This window comes from Bombyx mandarina, chromosome 12, assembly GCF_030267445.1.
Source record: "Bombyx mandarina strain Sakado chromosome 12, ASM3026744v2".
Classification (NCBI taxonomy): domain Eukaryota; kingdom Metazoa; phylum Arthropoda; class Insecta; order Lepidoptera; family Bombycidae; genus Bombyx; species Bombyx mandarina.
Genome location: NC_143219.1, coordinates 7,942,947 through 7,964,461, shown reverse-complemented (window position 1 = coordinate 7,964,461; position 21,515 = coordinate 7,942,947). Strand labels below are relative to the sequence as shown.

At 36.1% G+C, this 21,515-nt stretch overlaps 1 protein-coding gene across 1 annotated transcript in view; it reads left to right on the top strand.

Moving 5' to 3' along the window:
- Tmtc2 (Transmembrane O-mannosyltransferase targeting cadherins 2) overlaps positions 1-21,515 on the top strand; it is a 112,849-nt gene that overhangs the window by 28,930 nt on the left and 62,404 nt on the right. Inside the window, exon 3 of the mRNA XM_089731897.1 lies at positions 1,356-2,163. Coding sequence (XP_089588023.1) covers positions 1,356-2,163 — 808 coding nt within the window. The remainder of the gene's footprint in view (positions 1-1,355; positions 2,164-21,515) is intronic.

The following is a 21,515-nucleotide window of genomic DNA, read 5'->3' as shown; positions in this document are numbered from 1 at the left end:
TCCGGAATTTAAATAAATAAGCGTCTCGAACAGCACTAGTCTATCATAGCCGCCAAATCACGGATATTGATCTTTTTTTATTACACTGGAAAAGGTAGAACAGGGCTGAGAAAAAGTTACGAAGAAAAAGTTTTTTAATCAAAGCTGATAAAAAACATAGCGTCCCGTTGGCTGTGGACTTATTTTTACCCATAGGTTTATTAGTAAAATCTCAACTTATTACTTTATGAATTAAAATTTGCTTTTTGATTTGAAAGTTGGTTAAAAATCACAGGTTGGTAAGGGTATCGTATATCTGGTGCTAAGAAGTTATGCGTTCCGTTTTAAAGGCTAGCATAGTCTGTAAGATAATGGAAATGAGTCTTCAACCTTATGGTTTGTGGTGGGTAATGGCTTTGAGGTTATGATGTAGTCAAAAAACAATCAAATCATATCAAATTTTGTTATATGAGCCAATAAATGTTAATGAGGAGGAAATTTATTAATATATTCCTTTTAATACTGTGTAAACTATTATATGTATGTTTGTGTGTGTGTATGTATGTATGTATATGTGCTTGTGTATATATGTATGTATATACTTTTTTATGTGTGTATGTATTTGTAACCTATTATAAATTTCATTGCACCTACCACTATTCACTTTGCACTACCTTTGGTTGACTGGTAGAGAATGCCTTAGGCATTAAGTCCGCCAATGTAAATTTTACATGAAGTGTAATAAATAAATAAATAAATAAATAAATAAAAAAGGGTCAATTCAAAAAATTCTGATCGAAAAACTTTATTTTGAACATTGATTTATTTGTTGAAGTTTAATTGATAGCGTTTGTCTCTGATCAGTGTTTAATTTAACTTTCTCGTAAATGTATCCAGTAACATAAACCCTACACCGTTACTTAGTACGCCGCTATTCGCGGAAGCCAAAGCCATATAATTACTTCAGTGTAAATTGGTTCCGAGTATCTTCTGACATTTGCGGAAACTTTATAACGACCTATGTGGATTCCAGATAGTTTCACATTTAAATATTTATTAACATCTTGAATTCTATAGCTAATTATTTTAATAGTTGTAAATTTCATATTTTTTTACGTTTATTTATGTGATAGGTAATTTTATGGATAAATCATAAACATCATAGATTATTATATAAATATATGCATATTTGTACATAATCATGTATACTGATGGTTTTTCGGATGTCAGACACAAATTGTTTTTTTTGCAGAATGCAAGATGTCTCCTGAAAGAAATAAACATTTAAATTTGGCTTTCTTTTTCTATATTTCATAAAATAAGTTGGTATAAAAAAGTTAATATAAAATAATCACATTTACTATTTTGTTTCACAGACGAGCGATCCTATCCAACCCGGACGTCATCGGGCACACTCCACTATGGTCGTTATTTGAAAACGATTTCTGGGGTACTCCACTCTCAGATCCCGGCTCGCACGGCTCCTACAGACCGCTTTGCGTTGCGACATATCGACTGAACTACGCATTCGGCGGATTCAAGCCTTGGAGTTATCACTTTCTCAACATAATATTTCATTGCACAGCCACCGTTTTAGTGGTGACAACGGCTCGGAGACTTTTACCTCCGTATTGTATGAGAGTCGGCACTGCCGTCGCTGGACTTACCTTCGCTGCACATCCGATACACACAGAAGCAGTGGCAGGGGTAGTCGGCCGAGCCGACCTCGTTTCCTGTAATTTATTCCTTTTGAGTTTCCTAATTTACACTGAACACATTCGTCTTCGCGATGAACAATATAAAAAGAAACATCGAACAATAGTGAAAGAAAAAACGATCCGGTGCGAAGTTTCGTCGAGAGATCAATCATTCCGCTTAACTTGCCACGGTTTAATGCAGCACATAATGCTAAACTTTCGTAGACTGCTAAAGGCGAGTAAATCAGGACCGATGAAGGTGTTTGACGCTTGTGATATAAAAGGGACCGTGAGACAGGTTAAGTGTCAGTACAGTGATAGTGTCAGTGGGGATACGAGTGAACTTTTGCAGTGGGTCGCGTTGGGAGGGACACTTGTGTTCGCTGCAGCCGCCACTTTGTGCAAAGAACCGGCGATAATGGTTCTGCCACTTTGCATATTCTATGACTTCCTGAGAGGTCCTCGACACGAGGAATCCTACTTTAAGGTGAGAAGTAATTACTAAATAATTTGTATGTCCAGTTTTTTTTTAAATAAGCCGTATACATCGTCGAGTGATGCGTCTTTTCAGGGGCTCATTTCTTTGGCAGGTACCATAATGCTTACGATAAATATGCTGTCGTCATGATGTATGTATAATTATAGTCGAATCGGTATAAAATTTAGTTTTTAATTATGTTAGCATCCAGTTTATTCTTTCCACGAAGCTGTCATGTGTTCCGGTTTCACGGTATGAACTTTTTCTATAAGTTAATTTGGCTAACGGCACTCATATTTAAGTTTCTATGTGATCTAATAATCACATTGCACCAGGTAAGATCGAGAAGTTTGTCTTCTCATCAATACCAATAAAAAGACACGAATAAAATGTATGCGAACTAATTTACCAAGTTTAGAATATAATGGTAGTAAAGTTGTGAACTTATACCATACTTATATTTTAGTTCAATTGTACACAAGTAATACAAGACAATGATAAAAAATTGATGATATGTTTCTCAGAGAGTTAACAGAGTCATCTAATGATAATATTTGTTCATATATGTTTTTATATTTATGTATATCTATATATTTATGTATATGTATTTATTTAAGTACGAGTATTTGTATCTATAAATATTATGTATGTTATATATACATAAACACATGTTTAAGTAATATCACCTTCATACTACACCTACCAAGGTTCATTTCTGCACTCCCCTAAGGTAGACTCTTAGAGAATGCCTATGGCATTAAGTCCGCCTTTATACTTTCTAGTATATGAAGTTATAAATAAATAAATAAATAAATAAATAAAAGGTTTACAGATGTAGACATTTTAGAACGCTTTAAATTGACGTAGAACAAATCTTAACAGTGCGACGCGTTGTTCTCGAAGCAATCAAATGGATTGCGCTGCATGACGCGGTACTTTTCTTGAGCTGCATACGTGTTTAGAGCTGAATCCAACTGTTGTGTGTTCAGAACTAAAGCCTCGACTAATCCAGTCTCACTCACTGTAACATTCTGTTTTTAAGTAGAATACTCTTTGAACACTACGTGAATTCTACTGGGAGGAATCAGTTTGGATTCCAGAACTTCAGCTGGTTCGTCAATAAGAATTTTAAATAATAAATTTTAAGTACCAAAGTAAAGAAGGGTTATCTATCTATCTATATACCTGTCAGGTCATAAATTCTGTCACATGTTTAATGTAAAATAATTGAAACAAGTTTATTCATTATGTAACCATTCATATACCAAAATGAACTTAACAAAACATAGATTCTTATGACACTAAAGTTTATTCAAAATGACCTCCGTGATTTTGAATACAGGCCTTCAATCTGCGCGGCCAGTCGTCTATCGCAGCACGAACGAGGTACATGTCAATATCGGCGGCTGCCTTAATCAAGGACGTCTTGAGTGACTCCAAATTGGGATGAGGCTTTGAGCACGCCTTTTCCTCCAAGTGTTGCCATATCTTGTAATCTAACGGATTCAAATCTGGACTGGAGGAGGGCCCGTCTTCGTGCCGGATGAAGTCGATTTCACGCGCCGCCAGCCAGTCTTGTGTGCTCTTCGCTCTATGAGCTGGCGCCGAATCTTGTTGGAATACCCAGTGCCTGTTATTGAACATGGTATGAGAAACAGGTTCCACAAGGTTCGTCAGGACTGTATTTTGATACACAACTGCATTCGTTTTTACACCTTTCTCACAAAAATGTACCTCTGTTAAGCCCCAATAAGAAACTCCCAACCATACCATGAGCGAAGATGGAAAATGACCTCGTTGGACACGCGGAATACGGTTGCTCGCTTCTTCACTACTGTGTGCGTACACCTTATCATTTTGTTTGTTGTAGCTCTCTTCTACGGTAAAAATTTTTTCATCCGAAAAAAGAATTTCCCGATATTTTTTTCCCGCGTACCGCTTCAACAAAGCGCGGCATCTCTTCAGTCTCAGGTCCATTAGACGAGCATTCAAACGATGTCCTGTTTTTCTTCGATATGCCCGAAGCCCTAAGTCTTCATTTAACACCCTTTTCACCGTGGTTCTGCTTAACCCCATCTGAAGGGCCAACAGTTTCTGCTTACGTTTGGGATTTCTTTGAATTCGCGCCTTCACAGCTTTTATCACTGCTGGAGTCCTAACAGACCGAGGGCGACCACTTCTTGACCTGTCATCTACACTAGTCTTCATTGTATCGTTTGATGGTACGATAAACGAATCTTTTGGTTATATTCAAATTTATCAGTATGTTAAAAATTTGAATTGGCGCGTAACCGCAACGATGCAACGCAATAACTACAACACGGTTTTCTTTAAGCGTCCACTCCATATTTAAAAATGAGTAAAATTCTAAAAGTATACATTTTTATTTTCATGAACAATTCGAAATTCGAATTCAATAAACTTTTTTGTGGCCAGCATTCTAAAAGAAAAGTTTTTACTGTGTGACAATACTTATGACCTGACTAGTTAGATAAAAATTAATTGCTGTTCGTTAGTCTCGCTAAAACTCACGGCTGGACCGATTTGGCTAATTTTGGTCTTGAATTATTTGTCGAAGTCCAGACGAGGTTTGAAAGGTAATTAAATATGAAAATTCTCGGAATAAAATAAAGTTTACGTCTTTTATTTATCGATTGAGGCACTACGAAGTCTGCCGGGTCAGCTAGTTTGAAATAAAACTATTAATAGATAATGCGTGTTAGTTTTTTTTTAATTCGACGCGGAAGTTCGAGATACTTTAGGGCTTACAAGAGCGTCTCTTATTTTTGGATAAATTCTTTAATTGGCAATGAAAGTCTCGTTATCTGTTCACTCGTTAAGCAGCTTAGGCCTGGTAAAAAGTTAAATAGAAAAACAGACAAATATAAATCTGAAAATATGCTCAGTTCCTGTCATTTTGCAGCTGCTAGAATTTATGGAAAAACATTCAAACAAAAAATAATGTGTTATTCAAGTACAGCAATATGCAATGAGCACTATTTCAGTCCAGTAATCACTAGCTAAAATCCGTTTTTAATTAATTGTAGCATTTTTTTATTTATTGCTTAGATGGATGGACGATCTCACGGCCCACCTGATGTTAAGTGGTTTTCGGAGCCCGTAGACATCTACAACGTAAATGCCGCCATCCACCTTGAGACATGAGTTGTAAGTTCTCACTTTTAACAGTGCAGCGGCTGCCCCGCCCTTCAAACCGAAACGCACTACTGCTTCACGGCAGAAATAGGCAAGGTGGCGGTACCTACCCGTACGGACTCACAAGTCGTCCTACCAACAGTGAAATTTTATTAAAATTGTATATAAGTCTTGTTTAATTGTTAACTTATCCATGTATTCGAACAATCCGATTGAATTGGTACTTATAGTTTGTACTTCAATGCAGGTTTTTGCAATTCAATCAAAATGTAATAAGCGGTGCATGTTTAGTTTAATAAATAGTGTATTTAGTGATATTTACAGCGGAGCGTGGTAAAATTTCATTAGTACAACAATAATATAATCTACTTTGCAATTTGTTACTGTGACTGTTGAGTATGCTGGCAATTGTGTTTCTTTATTATTTTCAGTACGCTTAGCACGAAAAACACTGAGCCACTTCGATAGTGAGTGGAGCGCTACCTGTGTTTTTACTTTTAATTTTCCGGCCATTGAGTTTACCCACTCGGGAAATACGAAGAAGATAAACATTTTATTATCGCACTACCAATTCCCTCTACTAAGCGATGCTTCTAAGCTGACTACCTCGTTATTTAACTTTATTTTTCAGATATTTATAGATTGCTTACGGTATCTGAATTCTCTAAGATATTTTTAAATTATATAAAACTCGTTATGAAGAATGTGTTCTGCGATAATTGACCGTTGGTTTTTGTTATGACTATTACTTCCCTAATGGTTGAAATTGCAACATAATCATTGCTATTTCAAGATTTATGTATTACATTTTTCTTTTGTTTTTTATTGAAATTTCTTCTTATAAAGACGGAAATAGCATAGGTACGAGTCTTTTGAAGTCGTCGTGGCCTAACGGAGAAGACGTCCGGCGCATTCGTGTTGAGCGATGCACCGGTGTTCGAATCTCAGGCGGGTACCAATTTTTCTAATGAAATACGTACTCAACAAATGTTCACGATTTACTTCTACGGTGAAGGAATAACATAGTGTAATAAAAATGAAACCCGCAAAATTATAATTTGCGTAATTTCTAGTGGTAGGACTTCTTGTGACCCTTGTGACTATTTCTACCGTGAAGCAGTAATGCGTTTCGGTTTGAAGGGTGGGGCAGCCATCGTAACTATACTTGAGACCTTAGAACTTATATCTCAAGGTGGGTGGCGCATTTACGTTGTGGATGTCTATGGGCTCCATTAACCACTTAACACAAGGTGGGCTGTGAGCTCGTCCATCCATATAAGCAATAAAAAAAAAACCGAGTATTTCTAAAATTTATGCCACTAAATAGTGTCAATAGCGAAAAAACAAACAAAAAAGACCAAAGAAGGTGAACTGTTCCGTCTTTAGCTATTATTTATAAATACACAAATTAATATTTGTCAATATTTTTTTAATAATGGTTATTTACTCAAATAACTATATTTTACGACAGTTTAGGCTTAATGTAACAGAATACTGTAAATACAATAAATCCTCGTTTAACTTGGTAGGGTTGTGAAAAAACAAATGTAATCATATTAAGAAAGAAAGAGCGTCATGAAAACCGCAAAAATAATATTTTTATGCATTTTAATTTGTAACAAAATTCGTAGCGTTTGATAATAATAACAGTAAACAATTTATGGCTACATTTTACCCAAAAAGGAAAGGTTAATAAAAGAGCTCACAGGGCTTAGTTCCACACAAAAAGGCAGTAAGGGTATCGTTTATCGCAGCCCGAGGTCTGTTTAATTCTGTGGCTTAATTAAATTCAATTTTCGAATGCGGTCACCCATGACATTCATCCATTGGAGATCATTTCGGTAGTAAAATAGTAAACTGATCATATAATAAAATCATAATTACTTAAACAACATAATAGAAAAACGTAAAAGCTACATGTTTGTAGTTTTTTCTTTGATTTTCGCGTATAATAGACGTAATTAAAGTAATGTTTACGATTTATAATAAAATCGAGTTTTATTGTCATTATGTACTCGTAATTTCCGTCGTTTTGAATACCTTACAGTTTTCGTGACCACGAACGACCTCCAGAACTCCATAGACAATAAATACACTTCATATTTAAGATAAATAATTAATTAGCTTACTGAGTTTCTCGCCGGATCTTCTCAGTTGGTCGCGATTCCAATCCGGTGGTAGATTCTGCGAGCCACTGCGCTTGCTAGTTCTTCTTATTCTTCGTCCGTGACCACTAAAACTGTAACTGTAAGCTCAAAACGTTGGAAATAATGAAAAACGTTAGATTGAACCTTAACTTAGCTTCAATTATGCATATACTCGTATGTAAATATGGATTTTATTTGTTGTTTTATAAATTTTTGTATGATATCTTTAGTTTGGAACATTTTTTAAAACAATATTCAATTTTGTTTAAAATTGCGTAAAAATAACTCTTAGCGCTAATTGCACGGTTTAATTATGATTTAGTCGATGACCAAGAAGGGCTAAATGTAAACAATTGAATATTCATGGGCGTTAAATATCGCTCTCAGGCGCAAATTGTTTTTCGAATTATTTTCCACGATACCGGCAAACGAAACACGAATTAAGTGAAATTTCATTTGATTGTATATTTAATAAACCAATTTTATGGTCCTCAACAAAACTTACAGGAACTGGGTTATTTTCGTTGGAGATTTTTGTTGGTAAAAGTGAAAATTCCGGATGACGATACTATTTTATTACCTTATCCTTGGTAGTTCATGCGATCTCATGCAATAAAGTGATAAAACAGTTAGCGAGCACAACGTTACAAAACTGGCTCGGATATATCGCGAGCAAATAAAACTTCCTTTCAAAACAGAAACTTGCGGGTTTTCTCATTTTTTCCATAAAACCGTTTTGTTTTTATTGTATGCATGAGTTAACGAGTTCACGGGTCTCTTAGTATTAAGTGGTCGAAACTCATAGACATCACAATACTGCCACCCACCCTGAGACATGTGTAAATTGTCTAGTATAACGGCTATTCCAACACTTAAAACCGGAACTCAAGATTTTTTTTTATTACTTAGATGGGTGGATGAACTCACAGCCCACCTGGTGTTAAATGGTTATGGAAGCCCATAGACATCTTCAACGTAAATGCGCCACCTACCTTGAGATATAAGTTCTAAATTCTCAGTATAGTTACAGCGGCGGCCCTACCCTTCAAACCGAAACGCATTACTGCTTCACGGCGGAAACAGGCAGGGTGGTGGTACCTACACGTACGGGCTTACAATACGTATTACCAACAGTAAATTTCTTCTAGTTCACCTGAGTTGTTCTACGTGGAAAGCTACAAAATTTGAGAAAACAACAATCAAATAATACAATTACCCAACATTAAAGGCTCGGCCTCCCTCGATAGAGTGTTAACTTTACAATTTAAAATTGCAAACTAAGTAGGCAAGTAATATTCATGATATCGTTTCGAAGGAAAAATTAACGGTACGCTTAGCCAAATGAATATCGATTCAACGGCCTGCCTTCGGCTCATTTACCCTGCATAAAATTAGTATCTGAACCTTTCCACGGACACGGCCCAATATTTCTTCCATCCAGAGGACTGGCGTAATTTTCTGTAGCTCTCAACATTAAATTAACATTTGGGCTTTTTCTACTCTCACTTGCCCTCCGTTCTCTGCCGTCCCCGGCCCAGTATATTTCAGCGGTCGCGTAATTTGTGGCTCGTAAATGTTCTGAAATTGGTCATCCCTTTGGTTGAGGTGAATTTATTGCCTCCTCGGTTGGCCTGTCGAAAGGGGAATTAATAAGTCCCCTCTAATGGTGAAACGTACCCTTACCATCAATTTGAATGCCAATGCCCCAAGATTGCCCACGACCAGCGAAACGAGTCTGGACATGAAATATCACGCTTATAAATTCTTATTCATTTCACGTACCCAATAAATTCGATTTTCCATGATTGGCTCATTTTATTAATATTACTTTATATTGAAATGCTGACTGAATTAAATATTTAATAAAGCACGGTAGAGTATTTACTATTCTGGTTCGAAGGATAAATTCGTCTATTTTCCAATGTGATCGGAACTTTAATTTCAGGTCTGAAGGTAGACGGCGGGGTTCACGTTGTACTCTCCAAGGGATCCGGTAAACACTTTACAAATGGTAGGGCCGTCAGATCGCTTTCTGTCAATGAAAATAAATCGATTTAAATGAAATGTGGAAAGAGCAGTAAATTACATTAATGAGTCAGAAATGAAGTCCGGTTTTTATGTTGTTTGCTATTCGAGTAGTCAAATAAAGTGGTGTTGGTGTACTATTTATAGTGTTATTTTTTTTTTGTGGAAGGTTTTCGTGAGCTTTGCCTTCCGCAGAGACGATAATGAGTAAATAATGATCATTATGACGGCAGTGGACTGACCGTAGGTAATAATCTTTCTTAGATTTGTGGGTCGAATAAATAGACGATATCGAGTTTGTGGATTGTATATTTATAATTTTTTTGTGTTTCATGAATACGAAAATACCGATGACGTAATTGCTTGAAATTCTAAACGTTAATTCAAGTATACTTACGAATGCTATTTAGGAATCTTGAATTATTTGTTTTGTTGTGGTTGCCTATAATTTAGTTTGTCCTATTATTGTTAAGAAAATTGGATAGACAAGAGTATAATTTCGTAGATGACAGAGTTATTTATTTTGATATGAGAATGGTATTGTAGCTTAGATCAGTTTACTAATCAGTTTATTAAAAATACTTAGACTATGAAATCTATCTATTTATATATAATATAAAAAGGAATTGCTGTTCGTTAGTCTCGCTAAAACTCGAGAACGGCTGAACCGATTTGACTAATTTTGGTCTTGAATTATTTGTGGAAGTCCAGAGAAGGTTTAAAAGGTAAATAAATATGAAAATGCTCGGAATTAAATAAAAATTGTTTTTCTTTGATGTGTCCCCCGTCGGACGGATTCCTTTTGTTTGTTTTAAGTTTATTTTATACAAAAGCTTAGGTCTTTTATTTATCGATTGAGGCACTACGAACTCTGCCAGATCAGCTAGTTATAAATATATTAGTTTCGTAACTATTAAAATATGTTAAATAGTTATCTGACTTCTAACGCTTAGCATGTGTCTCAAAGCAGAGCAAACGAATGACGTAAGAATTCTCCGCGGTAGAATACGGCAGGATGGTAAAACTTGGATGGTGGAATCCATGCTGGTTACAAATACACCCCAATAAGCTATGTTTCTTATTTCTCACGGCCAACCTGATCTTAAGCGGTGACCAAAGGTCATAGACGGCATAGCATGAATGACGTCATCGATGTACAGAAATGAGGCTCAAATCTCAAGTTGTATAACGACCATACTGCCATTCAAATCGAAACGCATTATTTCATAGCGGTATGAATAGACAAGGTCGTCACCTATCTATGTGGGTAGCTATAAATACTGTTTGCTTGATTTTTATAACACGATAATATTCCTTTATCGTGGAGGTCATTCCTTTTAGGTACGTATTTATGTATGTAACGTTACCACGTTAAAACATTTAAGTGATAGTGAATAAATGTTTTATTAAATATCGTTGTGTTTGATCACAACAAAGATTTATTAGGTGACTTGATTGTATTTCGTAAGGCTATCTAATACTATTAACAGACATTCTGTCTCCAGTCAGTAGATGCGATAGTCACGACATTTGCGCATAGCTATAAACAAACCAGGTTGTAAATAACACTGCTTGAACGCCTTCGTGTCTCGTGAGAAGAGTAATGGTATTTTCTATTTTGTTAGTTCGTACTATGTTTAGGTGTGTGTTTGCTGGGATGGATGCCAGCTGTGGCGTTTACCCGCATGGAGTTTTCAATGTCCTCTTTCCTCCGGAGATACGAACTTTACAAGGCCCGAAGTGACTCTTGTGTTTTATGCATGATGCAACTGAAAGTCATAAATAATATATTTTTTACCGATACTCGTGTAGTTTTCTTGGGACATCGACCTTTATAATTTTATGTTAATATAATCTATAATGACTGATAATGACATAAGGACAAAATTGAATCTTAATGTATACTGAATATCAATTTTAATTGATTTGTCATGAAATAATAATGCTATAAATAACTGTCGTTCACTTTAGCTTTTGTTACAACACTTTACATTGCGGTAAAATTATTTGAATCAAGCTCTCCGCCAAGCAAAAGCTATGAAAAGGTGGAGAAAAACAGTGCTAAGTTTACAGAAGAATCATGATCCTCAACAATAAGGGAACGAAAAAGAAGGCGCAAAATTGTTACAAAAAAAAAAAAAACACAAGTCATGGTAAGCTTTGAAATCGGTACGGAATCTCATGGTATTTAACAAATTGAAAACCGCGAATGTTTTATGAAAACAACACAATTCTTAAACCAAAGAAGAAATTTCAATATACATATTTAAATACAAAAAAGATGATATACGTGCAATTTACGAATTAAATAAACCACGTAATCCTTAAAATTAGACAAAGAGATGATACCCACGTCTTTCTAAGAATATGTTCAATTCGTTTAACACAAAAGTTTGTAACAGCAGAATTACACGTACAGTGAAACTTTTTACTTTAATTACCTAATTCATTTAGGATTGAAAGTTTCATGTTTTCGTGAGATGTGATTATGGAAATACGTTCCATCCAACCGTCAAGTTTAAAATTTTATTACGTTTCTTACTTGAGTTGTCGGTTACTAAATAAAGACTTAAATATCGTCAATGTTACTGGTAGGTTTCTTGTTCGTTCCGGTTGCAAAGCAGCATGCGCTCCGTTTTGAAGGATAGGGTAGATGATACACAATCAAGACTTACATCTCATGTCTTAAGGTGTTTTAAGGCAACATTCATACTCTGATTTATATGGGCTCCGGCAGCCGTCTGGTATGTCATGAGCTCTCTCACCAGTCAATATAGAACGTAAAAAACGTAAAAAATATGTTACATACAATACGTACTCAAACACAATTTAAATAAAAATTGAATAATTATTGAAGGAACAAAAAAATTAAAAGAAGAAAGAAAAAGAATATTCGCCTTTTCGAGGTAACATAGATGTAAGTAAACTCAATAAATATGGCAAGTTCGAAGTTGGTGACGAGTATGTTGGTCCCATAGTCATAGTTCAAGTTCCCATAGGTCCCAAGTTCTAAGTTGGTCCCATGGAAAACTATCTAGATATGTAGATCCATCTTCGAGAAAGAGGTCGATCGTCATATCCAACTCGGGCATCATTAGCAGAATCTTCTCATCCAAAATACCGTAGTATCTTAAAACGGAATTCTTTGACTAGTGTGTGTTGACATACGACAATGAGACGTGGTCACAATAGTCCTTATCAGAAGGTTCAAAGTCACCTAAAGAATAATTAATAGATAATGCTATTCGGAGTTTCCCTGCGAGATCAAATCCAGATTGAGGAAATACGCAGAAGAACTACAATCTGAAATAGCCGAAGGATTCCAAAGTTCCAAGATTCCAAAGTGGCAGCGTGGGTAGGCTTCCCATAAGGTGAGCCGACGATCTGTTGAAGGGCCCGGGAATCCATTGTATGTGAACAGCCCCGGGCCGATCATTATGGCAAGCAGTGGACGTCTTATGACGATGACACACTTCTGTCAATGTTATTATATCTTGGAATAGATATATCCTAATTATTGTATATAGAATAGCATGCAGGGACAATCAAAACTGTAGAGTATTTCAACTCAGTCACAACAAACAGATACAGTGATTAATATATATTTTACAATTAATATATTTGATAAGCAGTTAAGTATTTTTCATTTGTCAACTTAAACTAATGAAAAGAAAAAGTAATTCTCGGCCTGTTGTTAAATCGAATTTGAAGGCAAAACCTTTCTGTCTTTGACTAAGCTAATAATACAATAACGTTTTTTACTGAGATTATTGAGCATTGTTCTTGAATCTCAATACGATTACGTAAGACGTTAGACGACTAAAAGATCCTGTATGTTTTCGAGATTAGGTTAAATCGTATTTCGCTACGAAAAACAAAGTAATCCTTAACCTTTATAAGAAGTAGAATACGTGAATATTAAATTTGATTTATATTTTATGTTGAAGTAATGGTAACGTTTGTAACGTGAAAGTCATATTTTTTTGAATGAATATATAGTCAAAAAGGACTAAAATTTTGAGGGGGCGAGTGAGAGATTCGATTGCGAAAATTAAACCAGGCGTAAGTAATACTGGCGATTCCTTAAATGGTAACATTAAAAAAATATTCGCACAGTTATATTCTATGTAGTTAACAATGGTATTAGAGGTCGTCGTGGCTAAAAGATAAAACAGCCGCTGTAGAATCGAGCTAATGGGATTGTACCAAAGTTCAAATACCGCAGCGCGAACCAATTAGAAATAAATTAGTACCTTATTAGTGTTCACGAATCGATTCTCACTATCACGGAATAACATCGTATAAATCGTCGTACAAAAAAATAAAAATTTATAAATTTGCGCAATAACTGGTAAGCAAAAGGGCGTATCAGGAGACCGCACGAGAAGGTAGTAACTATTCTGTTGCGAAGCATTTCTTGATCGGAGTATATGGAACGTCTGACCTAACAGACACTTTAAAACTTTCGTTAACATTATATTTAATACCTACCCATACCGCGTTCCTAAACGATCTTAAATCAAAGGGCGGTGAACTCCCCCTTCGCATCCATATTTTCGCACTCCGACAACGGCGTATAATGGCTATTGACCAAATTTATCGACTTTCATGTCATATTCGCATCTTTATGCGGAGCTGGAAGCCTGAAATTGGCCGCACATAACATATGCGGGGAAAAACTGTCGCTAGACTTATATCTATATATTAATACGTGAAGCAAAAATTTTGTATCCCTTTTTACGAAAATTGCGCGGACGGAGGAGTATGAAATTTTCCACACTTATAGAGAATATAGAGAAGAAGTGCACGATGCTAATATTTTTTTAAAATAATGCATAAAAGATACATTAAATCAATAGAGAAAACATTACACACACTACATACCATGTATTTGACGCACACACGCATTCATACTATTTATTGTCAAAATTTTGTTCTTGACGTCTGTTGTCAAATTGAGAATAGATTAAATATTGTTTGTCTTTATTAATATTTTTTTGTAGTGTAGCCTTGGCGAAATTTGGTGATTATAGACAAATATAAAATACAACCATAATAGTGTACAAACTTACAATTCCAATTATAGTCGAATTTCGACTACTGCGGGACCTCTAGTTACAATAAATAATCCCAAATTTTTTGCGGAACAGAACTTGTTGTAATGTATTTGTTTATTGCTAAAAAGTCAGCCGGGTTATCTACATACGTAAATTATTTAATTACTATGCATGTTAGAGATTAATCGTGTTGTAGTTTCCGACAGTTATAGTAATCGCTTATTACCAGGAAGTTCAACAGTTTGCAATAAACAAATGGACAAATACAATACAGCAATTGCAAATTGTGTTACATAAAGATTGTATCACCAAGAACACGACCCAGATAGCCTTTGAATTCATGTAACGACTCGACCAATTTAATAAATATGAAACTCTTTATAAAACACAAAGCGTCTTAATGCTGACGACAATTGTTCGCTCACGTATGCGCTATTCAAAAACCGGGGAAGCTCGCGTGAGCATTCACAAAAGAACGGAAACGAGCAAGAAGAAACACTGTCATTAATACACGCTCCGACTCGATGTTGTACACAAAACGTCGCATAGTTAAACGAGAAGATTTTTGTTTTTATTCAAAACACTGGTTCAAAGTTTATTATGAGGGTTGCGTCCACACTAGAGTGGCCACAAATGGCACGGTCGGGTGAACAAAAGAAGCGGGCTAACGAGTTATAAGATTTAAATGAACTCTCTACTGTTTTTGAACTTGAGTGATGGTTGCCGAACCTTAATATTGTGCGCATTTTAGAATTGATTGCTTCTTTTTTATAAAAGTTTTTTAAGATTTAGGCCTAGATTATGTTTTGATGTCGTTTATTAAGTATAAAATATAATTGGAAGTAACACTGTGTGTTGTTAAACGCGATTAACAAAAAGAGAGAGCTAAAGAACGGAATTGTCTTTTTTTTGCATGGGAATATCTGCAAGCTTAGGTAGGGAGCGACAACATCGATATCAGCGTGTGCGATGGGGCCCGTAAAGTAAAATCTGCAGTTGACAACAGACTCCTTCAGTATGCCATTTCTAGTCACAGTAACTTAATTTAATAATAATTTTCAACCCACTGAATACCAAGCTCGGGTCTCTGAATTACGTGCCCTCAGGGTTGCAACGGAAACACCTCAAAGGTACAAAAGGTATATTTTCTACGGTTCATTCTAATACTTGCTGGAGCATCAGATTACTTATACCCAGATATCACAATTGTGAGTGCCGGATGATGACACACCATATAAGCTTAATGAATATCGTAAATAATATAACAGTTCGAGGAATACACGTATTTATTCCCGTTTCAGGCTTCAATTTATTTTATCTTATTTCTACCTTTAAACGAGCAATTCTTGTATATATAGGTATATATATAATCTAAATCTCGGAAACGGCTCCAACGATTTTCATAAAATTTAGTATACAAGGGATTTGGGGGGCGATAAATCGATCTAGCTACGATTTATTTTCAGATAATGTTGTTTTATTCGTGTTTTCAATAATCAACTCTTCCCGACATCTATTGGCGAATAATAATACTATTTTTCTTAATTGAGGGCAACTAACCGCTTTAAAGACACAACAAGATGCCGTTATCAAAAAAAAAAAACCGAGGAAAACTCGGTCATCACCTAGTTAGTATTTAAGAGTCAAACAAATTAAACTTTATCATTTGTAAAATATAATACAAAATCCTCTTGCACCCACGCATAGCCAGCTGGTTCAGTAGCTAACAATAATGTGAGTTTTTCAATACCCCAAGTTTTACAATAAAAATTAAACTAGTTTTTTATTGTACGATGAAGTAAGATAGTGTTGATGTACGTTTTTAAACATATATGCGCGCAAAGGAAAAACAAGTTGAACGCGTAATTTCATTTTTATGTCGGTTTTTAAGATTTTATTGGATCAGGTAACCGGGCTTTTGCACCCTTTAACCGGGAGCATTTTGAAGTTATGTGAAAATATTGGTTATTACAGCGTATCTTGGCGTTTATCGCTTCAACTTCGCGTTCGCAATAAATTTAATAAAATCTCATTCGCGTACATAAATCGAGCGTGGAATAATTAAATGTTAATTGTTTACTGTGTATTCGATACAATAAAGAAACAATGTCACGGCTTCAAATTATTATTTTTATTGCGTAGATTTGTGGATGAGCTCACAGTCCTACTGGTGTTAAGTGGTTAGCGGGATCTATAACGTAAATGTTGCCACCCAAATTGAGTCATGAGTTCTAAGGTGTCAGTTTTTAAATGCATTACTGCATAACGCATTACTGCTTCATTGCAGAAATAGCCTGTGTGGTGGTACCTACCCGTACCGGCTTAGAAGACTCTACCGCCGGTAAAATTGTTAATACTTTTCCATATCGCTATAATGAATTATTTAAAAAATACATGAAGTGAGTAACAGTCAAACCGTTGTGCGTGGAGGATTCTTCGAGATGAGGAAAGTCTCTCTTAGTCTGAAAATGGAAAGTGAAAATGTAGGAAAATGAAACAAAGCCGCAGGACGCCCTTTCTCGAGTTCTTCCAAAAACTCCACTGAAAAGTCTCAGTTAATAATCACAATTTTACTGAGACTTTATTTCATCTCTTTTCATTTCATTTCATCCCATTTGATTGAAGTCTCAAATTGATAGACTTAATCTCATTTCGCTTCGTATCTTTTTACATATTACAACAGAATATATATATAAAGAAAATGATGATTTCGCTTAAATGTCTCGTCACCAGGCCAGACCATAAAATATTCAAAGAAATTAAAATAAAGATAAATGGGACGGACAATGTCGATAAAATCAATTGAGTCAGTGCGTAGAGGGAGAATCATCTCACGAAAGGTATCAATTCCCATCCTATTCATCTGTGATTCATTGCGATTTGTATAGTCATAATATCATTAAAGAAAATATTGATTAGCTATCTGTGGTATTATTTTGCATCTGAACAAAATGCATGAAGATGGTGGTGCATTTGGTAATTGGAAATTTGCGGCAATTGGTTAATATAATAACTAATACGTGTTATTCTGTTCAATATCAGAGGTGATAGCGGAGGCTAGGGGTAAACTATGTATTTCTTATTTATAAAATCCGCAACAACGCATCTTCGTACAATATATTTTGCATATTTCTTCTAAACAGCTTCAGTTTGTCTATATGCATTAAATACAGCAATAACATAATATTTTATCAGGAATAAATATTACCTGTTTTTTGAACTAAGTAATTTAATCACTACGTTACGATGGGTACGAATATGATGGGTGTGATTTTTCTAGTAGATATACTTTTTGAGAGGTAAAATAGTATTGTTATTTATTACCTTCAACAGACAAGACGCCAAAAATAATTGAAATAACGCAAACTAAATACATGAATACACAAATATTTATGTTCGCGGAGGAAGAAAATTACCAAAGCTCTCACAGAAACAGCCCACTGAGTCTCTCGCCGGATCTTCTCAGTGGGTCGCGTTTCCGATCCGGTGGTAGGTTCTGCGAAGCACGTCTCTTGCTAGGGTTCGTGTTAGCAACGTCGTCAGATTTGAGCCCCGTGAGCTCACCTACTAGTTAAGGTTACGCTGAAATAGCCTCTCAAGGCTATCAATCAGCTTAGGTAGGAAAAAAAATGCCGACAAAAAAAAAACCAAAGCCTAGAGACGAAGTAACGTTCCCGTTGCTTATATTAAATAAATGCTTTTTATTTCATACCATCAGTGACTCAGGCATTAAGTTACATTGATTCCTCGCCAAGTGTTATTTTAAAACAAAAGATTCGACTGTCGGTTTTGTTTATTTACGCGAATTCCTTTATCGGGTGCTTTCTGTGTCATGTAATAACGTTAGGAATTCAAAGAGCCACATTAAATTTTTATGTTTTGTATAATCTATTGATACGTTGTCTATGTGTTTACAGATGAGAAGTGTGAAGTGTGTGTGTGTGTGTGTGTGTGTGTGTGTGTGTGAAGTTTTACTGAAGGTAGGACCTCTTGTGAGTCCGCGCGGGTACCACCGCCCTGTCTATTTCTGCCGTGAAGCAGTAATGCGTTTCGGCTTGAAGGGTGGGGCAGCCGCTGTACTCTAAAAATGAGACCTTAGAACTTTTATCTCAAGGTGGGTGGCGCATTTACGTCGTAGATGTCTATGGGCTCCAGTAACCACTTAACCACTTAGTAGGCAGCGGCTTGACTCTGCCCCTGGTATTGCTGAAGTCCATGGGCGACGGTAACCACTCATAGATAATACACATAAATTGGCTATAGATAACCAACTCAGGCACTCAACAAAAATGTTTACGGGCGTCGGCCACTAGATGGCTTCGCTTCGATTAGTTTCTCATTGCTCTAAAATGTTTACGGGCGTTGGCCACTAGATGGCTTCACTTTGATTAGTTTCTCATTGCTCTTATAGATGGCAGGAACATATTACCTATCCCATATTGTATTTTTGATGAAGGATTTTGTAAATGTTCACAAACCACAAATTGATAAAATTTTATCAATTTGTGTATAACAAATAATGACTTGTATGTTTTTTTTTTTTTTTCCTGTGTTTAGTTATACGATAATTAAATGCCTTAACTTTAACAACATATAGTTTAGGGGCATCCGCTACAAGATGTCGCTAGTTTCCGTACAAAAAAACATTTTTCCTGAAGTATCGTAGTTTCAGGGCTCTGCCTACTCGTACCGGCTCAGAGTACGCCCCACTCTCAAATATTGCCATTTTTTAAACACGTCTTGAAATAATTATGAAATTTGAACCTAAGAAGGATCCTCAGGGACAAATAGGGCTTTTAGTAAAATGTTAAAGCGAGGCTTCATTTAAAAAAAGAACTAATCCGTTAGTTGGTACCGCGTCTACAATTCCAAGAAATTTTACGCCTTAGTTAAGTTTTCATTGGGTTCGTTTTACAATGTAAAATTTTTTAGAGAACAGTTTTATTGATCGCGGAAAATTAAAGTAGCAAACACTAGAAAGAACCATAGAGCGTTTCGATTTTCAAACAAATAAAAGTACTTGGTATGAATCTTTAATTTTAGTGGGACGTTTATTATTGTTTAAATTAAGGAATCAGCTCATCAGAACTGTCGATAAAATAACTTTTTAGATAGCCAATGAAACTAAAAACTCAATTTATTTTTCTATTAAGTTCAGCTGGGATTCTGGAGCAAAATCGAATAATCTGGAAACGATAGTAGCAGATGCGTTTTATGCAGTTAAACGATTTGTTATATTCAAGTCTCCTCCTGTATTCATTCCGTATGCATGAAAAACGTCTATTTTAGCGCATCTATTGTTATATGCTTCAATCAATTTAATCAAGATTGGAGCAGGTGTTAAACATTAAAATTAATAATAAATTCACAATGACCTCAATTAGGTGGTCGCTTAACGAATGATGAACTGTAAGCCCACTTACCCATTTACTCAATAAAAAAAAACCAAAATTAGGTCTAACTTTATTGCATAGTATTGGATACCGATTATTTAAACCCTTTAAGCGTGATTGCTTCTCCCTACCTACCCCTGTTCGCTTTATTACTTTAGCCATGCCTAAGTAAATATTAAAAGCTATTCACACACGCCCTAATGAACGAGTACATATTGCCTTATGTAAAGTCGGAATCCGTAGTCGAGATGGATTTGTGTGTATTATGATGTGAAACATCTATAGCCGCACGTAAAACCGATTTCTGGCGTGGCGACGCATGCCGTGGCGACGCGTCGCCATGCGCAATCGACTGTGCGATTCTCTCCCACTCGATCCGGCGTTAAGCCATCTCTCTCGCTACACTGAGCTCGGATACCTATAGTGTATACTCCGTAGTGTATACAGTGTTGTTTACAACAGTACACATAACCTGTGTTTTACTTGAAAACAAATTATTTTTTCGTAATATTTTATTTCATCATTATGACATATTTAGTTCCTATCACAATCTGTTCTTTTCTGCATATTACTTTTACAAAATAATGTCGATGTTTCACATCTGCCAGGCGTCCCGTGACGGCTCACATTTTTTTCATTATATTCGAAGTTAGGCTGCCCATCGGTGAATCGTCATCGTTGCTCTTGAATATCAAGAATGCCAGCGCTGCTCGGCATTGAAGACTCGCTTTAAGCCTTGTCTGAAGAAAGCCTTGCTACTGTACAAGTTTACCAAAATTCGATTTAAAAAAAGTAACTATAAGCATTTACTTCTTCCACCCATAATATTTAGATTGTATTTTTATACTATTTCAGTTATTTAAAATTTACTTTTAAGGTTCTTGCTAAAAGTTTAGTTCGAATCTCAATTAAGGGTAAAGATTAATTTCATCCGCTGCAGCTTCCATAGTATGCTCTATCAGCGAAGCATATCTTTCGCCAGGTGCTGAGCGAAAGGTCCGACTTCCTTCGATTCCGAACTTAAGGTTTTTTTTTTTTTTTTTTTTTTTTTTTTTTTTTTATGATTGAAAGTTTACTGGTGGCCCGAAGGCCTTTCCAGTTTCACCAGGACAGGTGGGCGAGCAAAGGCTCAGCCAAGAGGGGTGGGATTTGCTAACAACTGCCCGAGCGCCTCCGAAGGAGACCTAACAACTCAAGAGCAATTGTTTCGCGAATGAATCTACTACCGGATCGGAATCGCGACCCGCTGAGAAGATCCGGCGAGAAACTCAGCGGGCTGATGCATGGGTTAGGTTGCACGTCGACCTCTTTGTCGAGTTCGACGAGTACGGTTACCGGGGTCCCTAAGCCTGCCCCTAGTATTAGAGCTGAAGGCATCTAATGCAAAGGTTATTGGATCTGATGGATCCGTAAGGACGTGTCTAGGGCGTCGACGGTGACTGGCTCCTGCATGATCAGGATTCGGAGAGTAGTCAGCGGCGGCAACGATAAGGCGATTATCATGACGCATAGCCTTATCGAAGTATCGTTCCGACGCTGACTTCATGTATTTCCGAATTGATTCGAGGCCCAGGTCGTCGTGT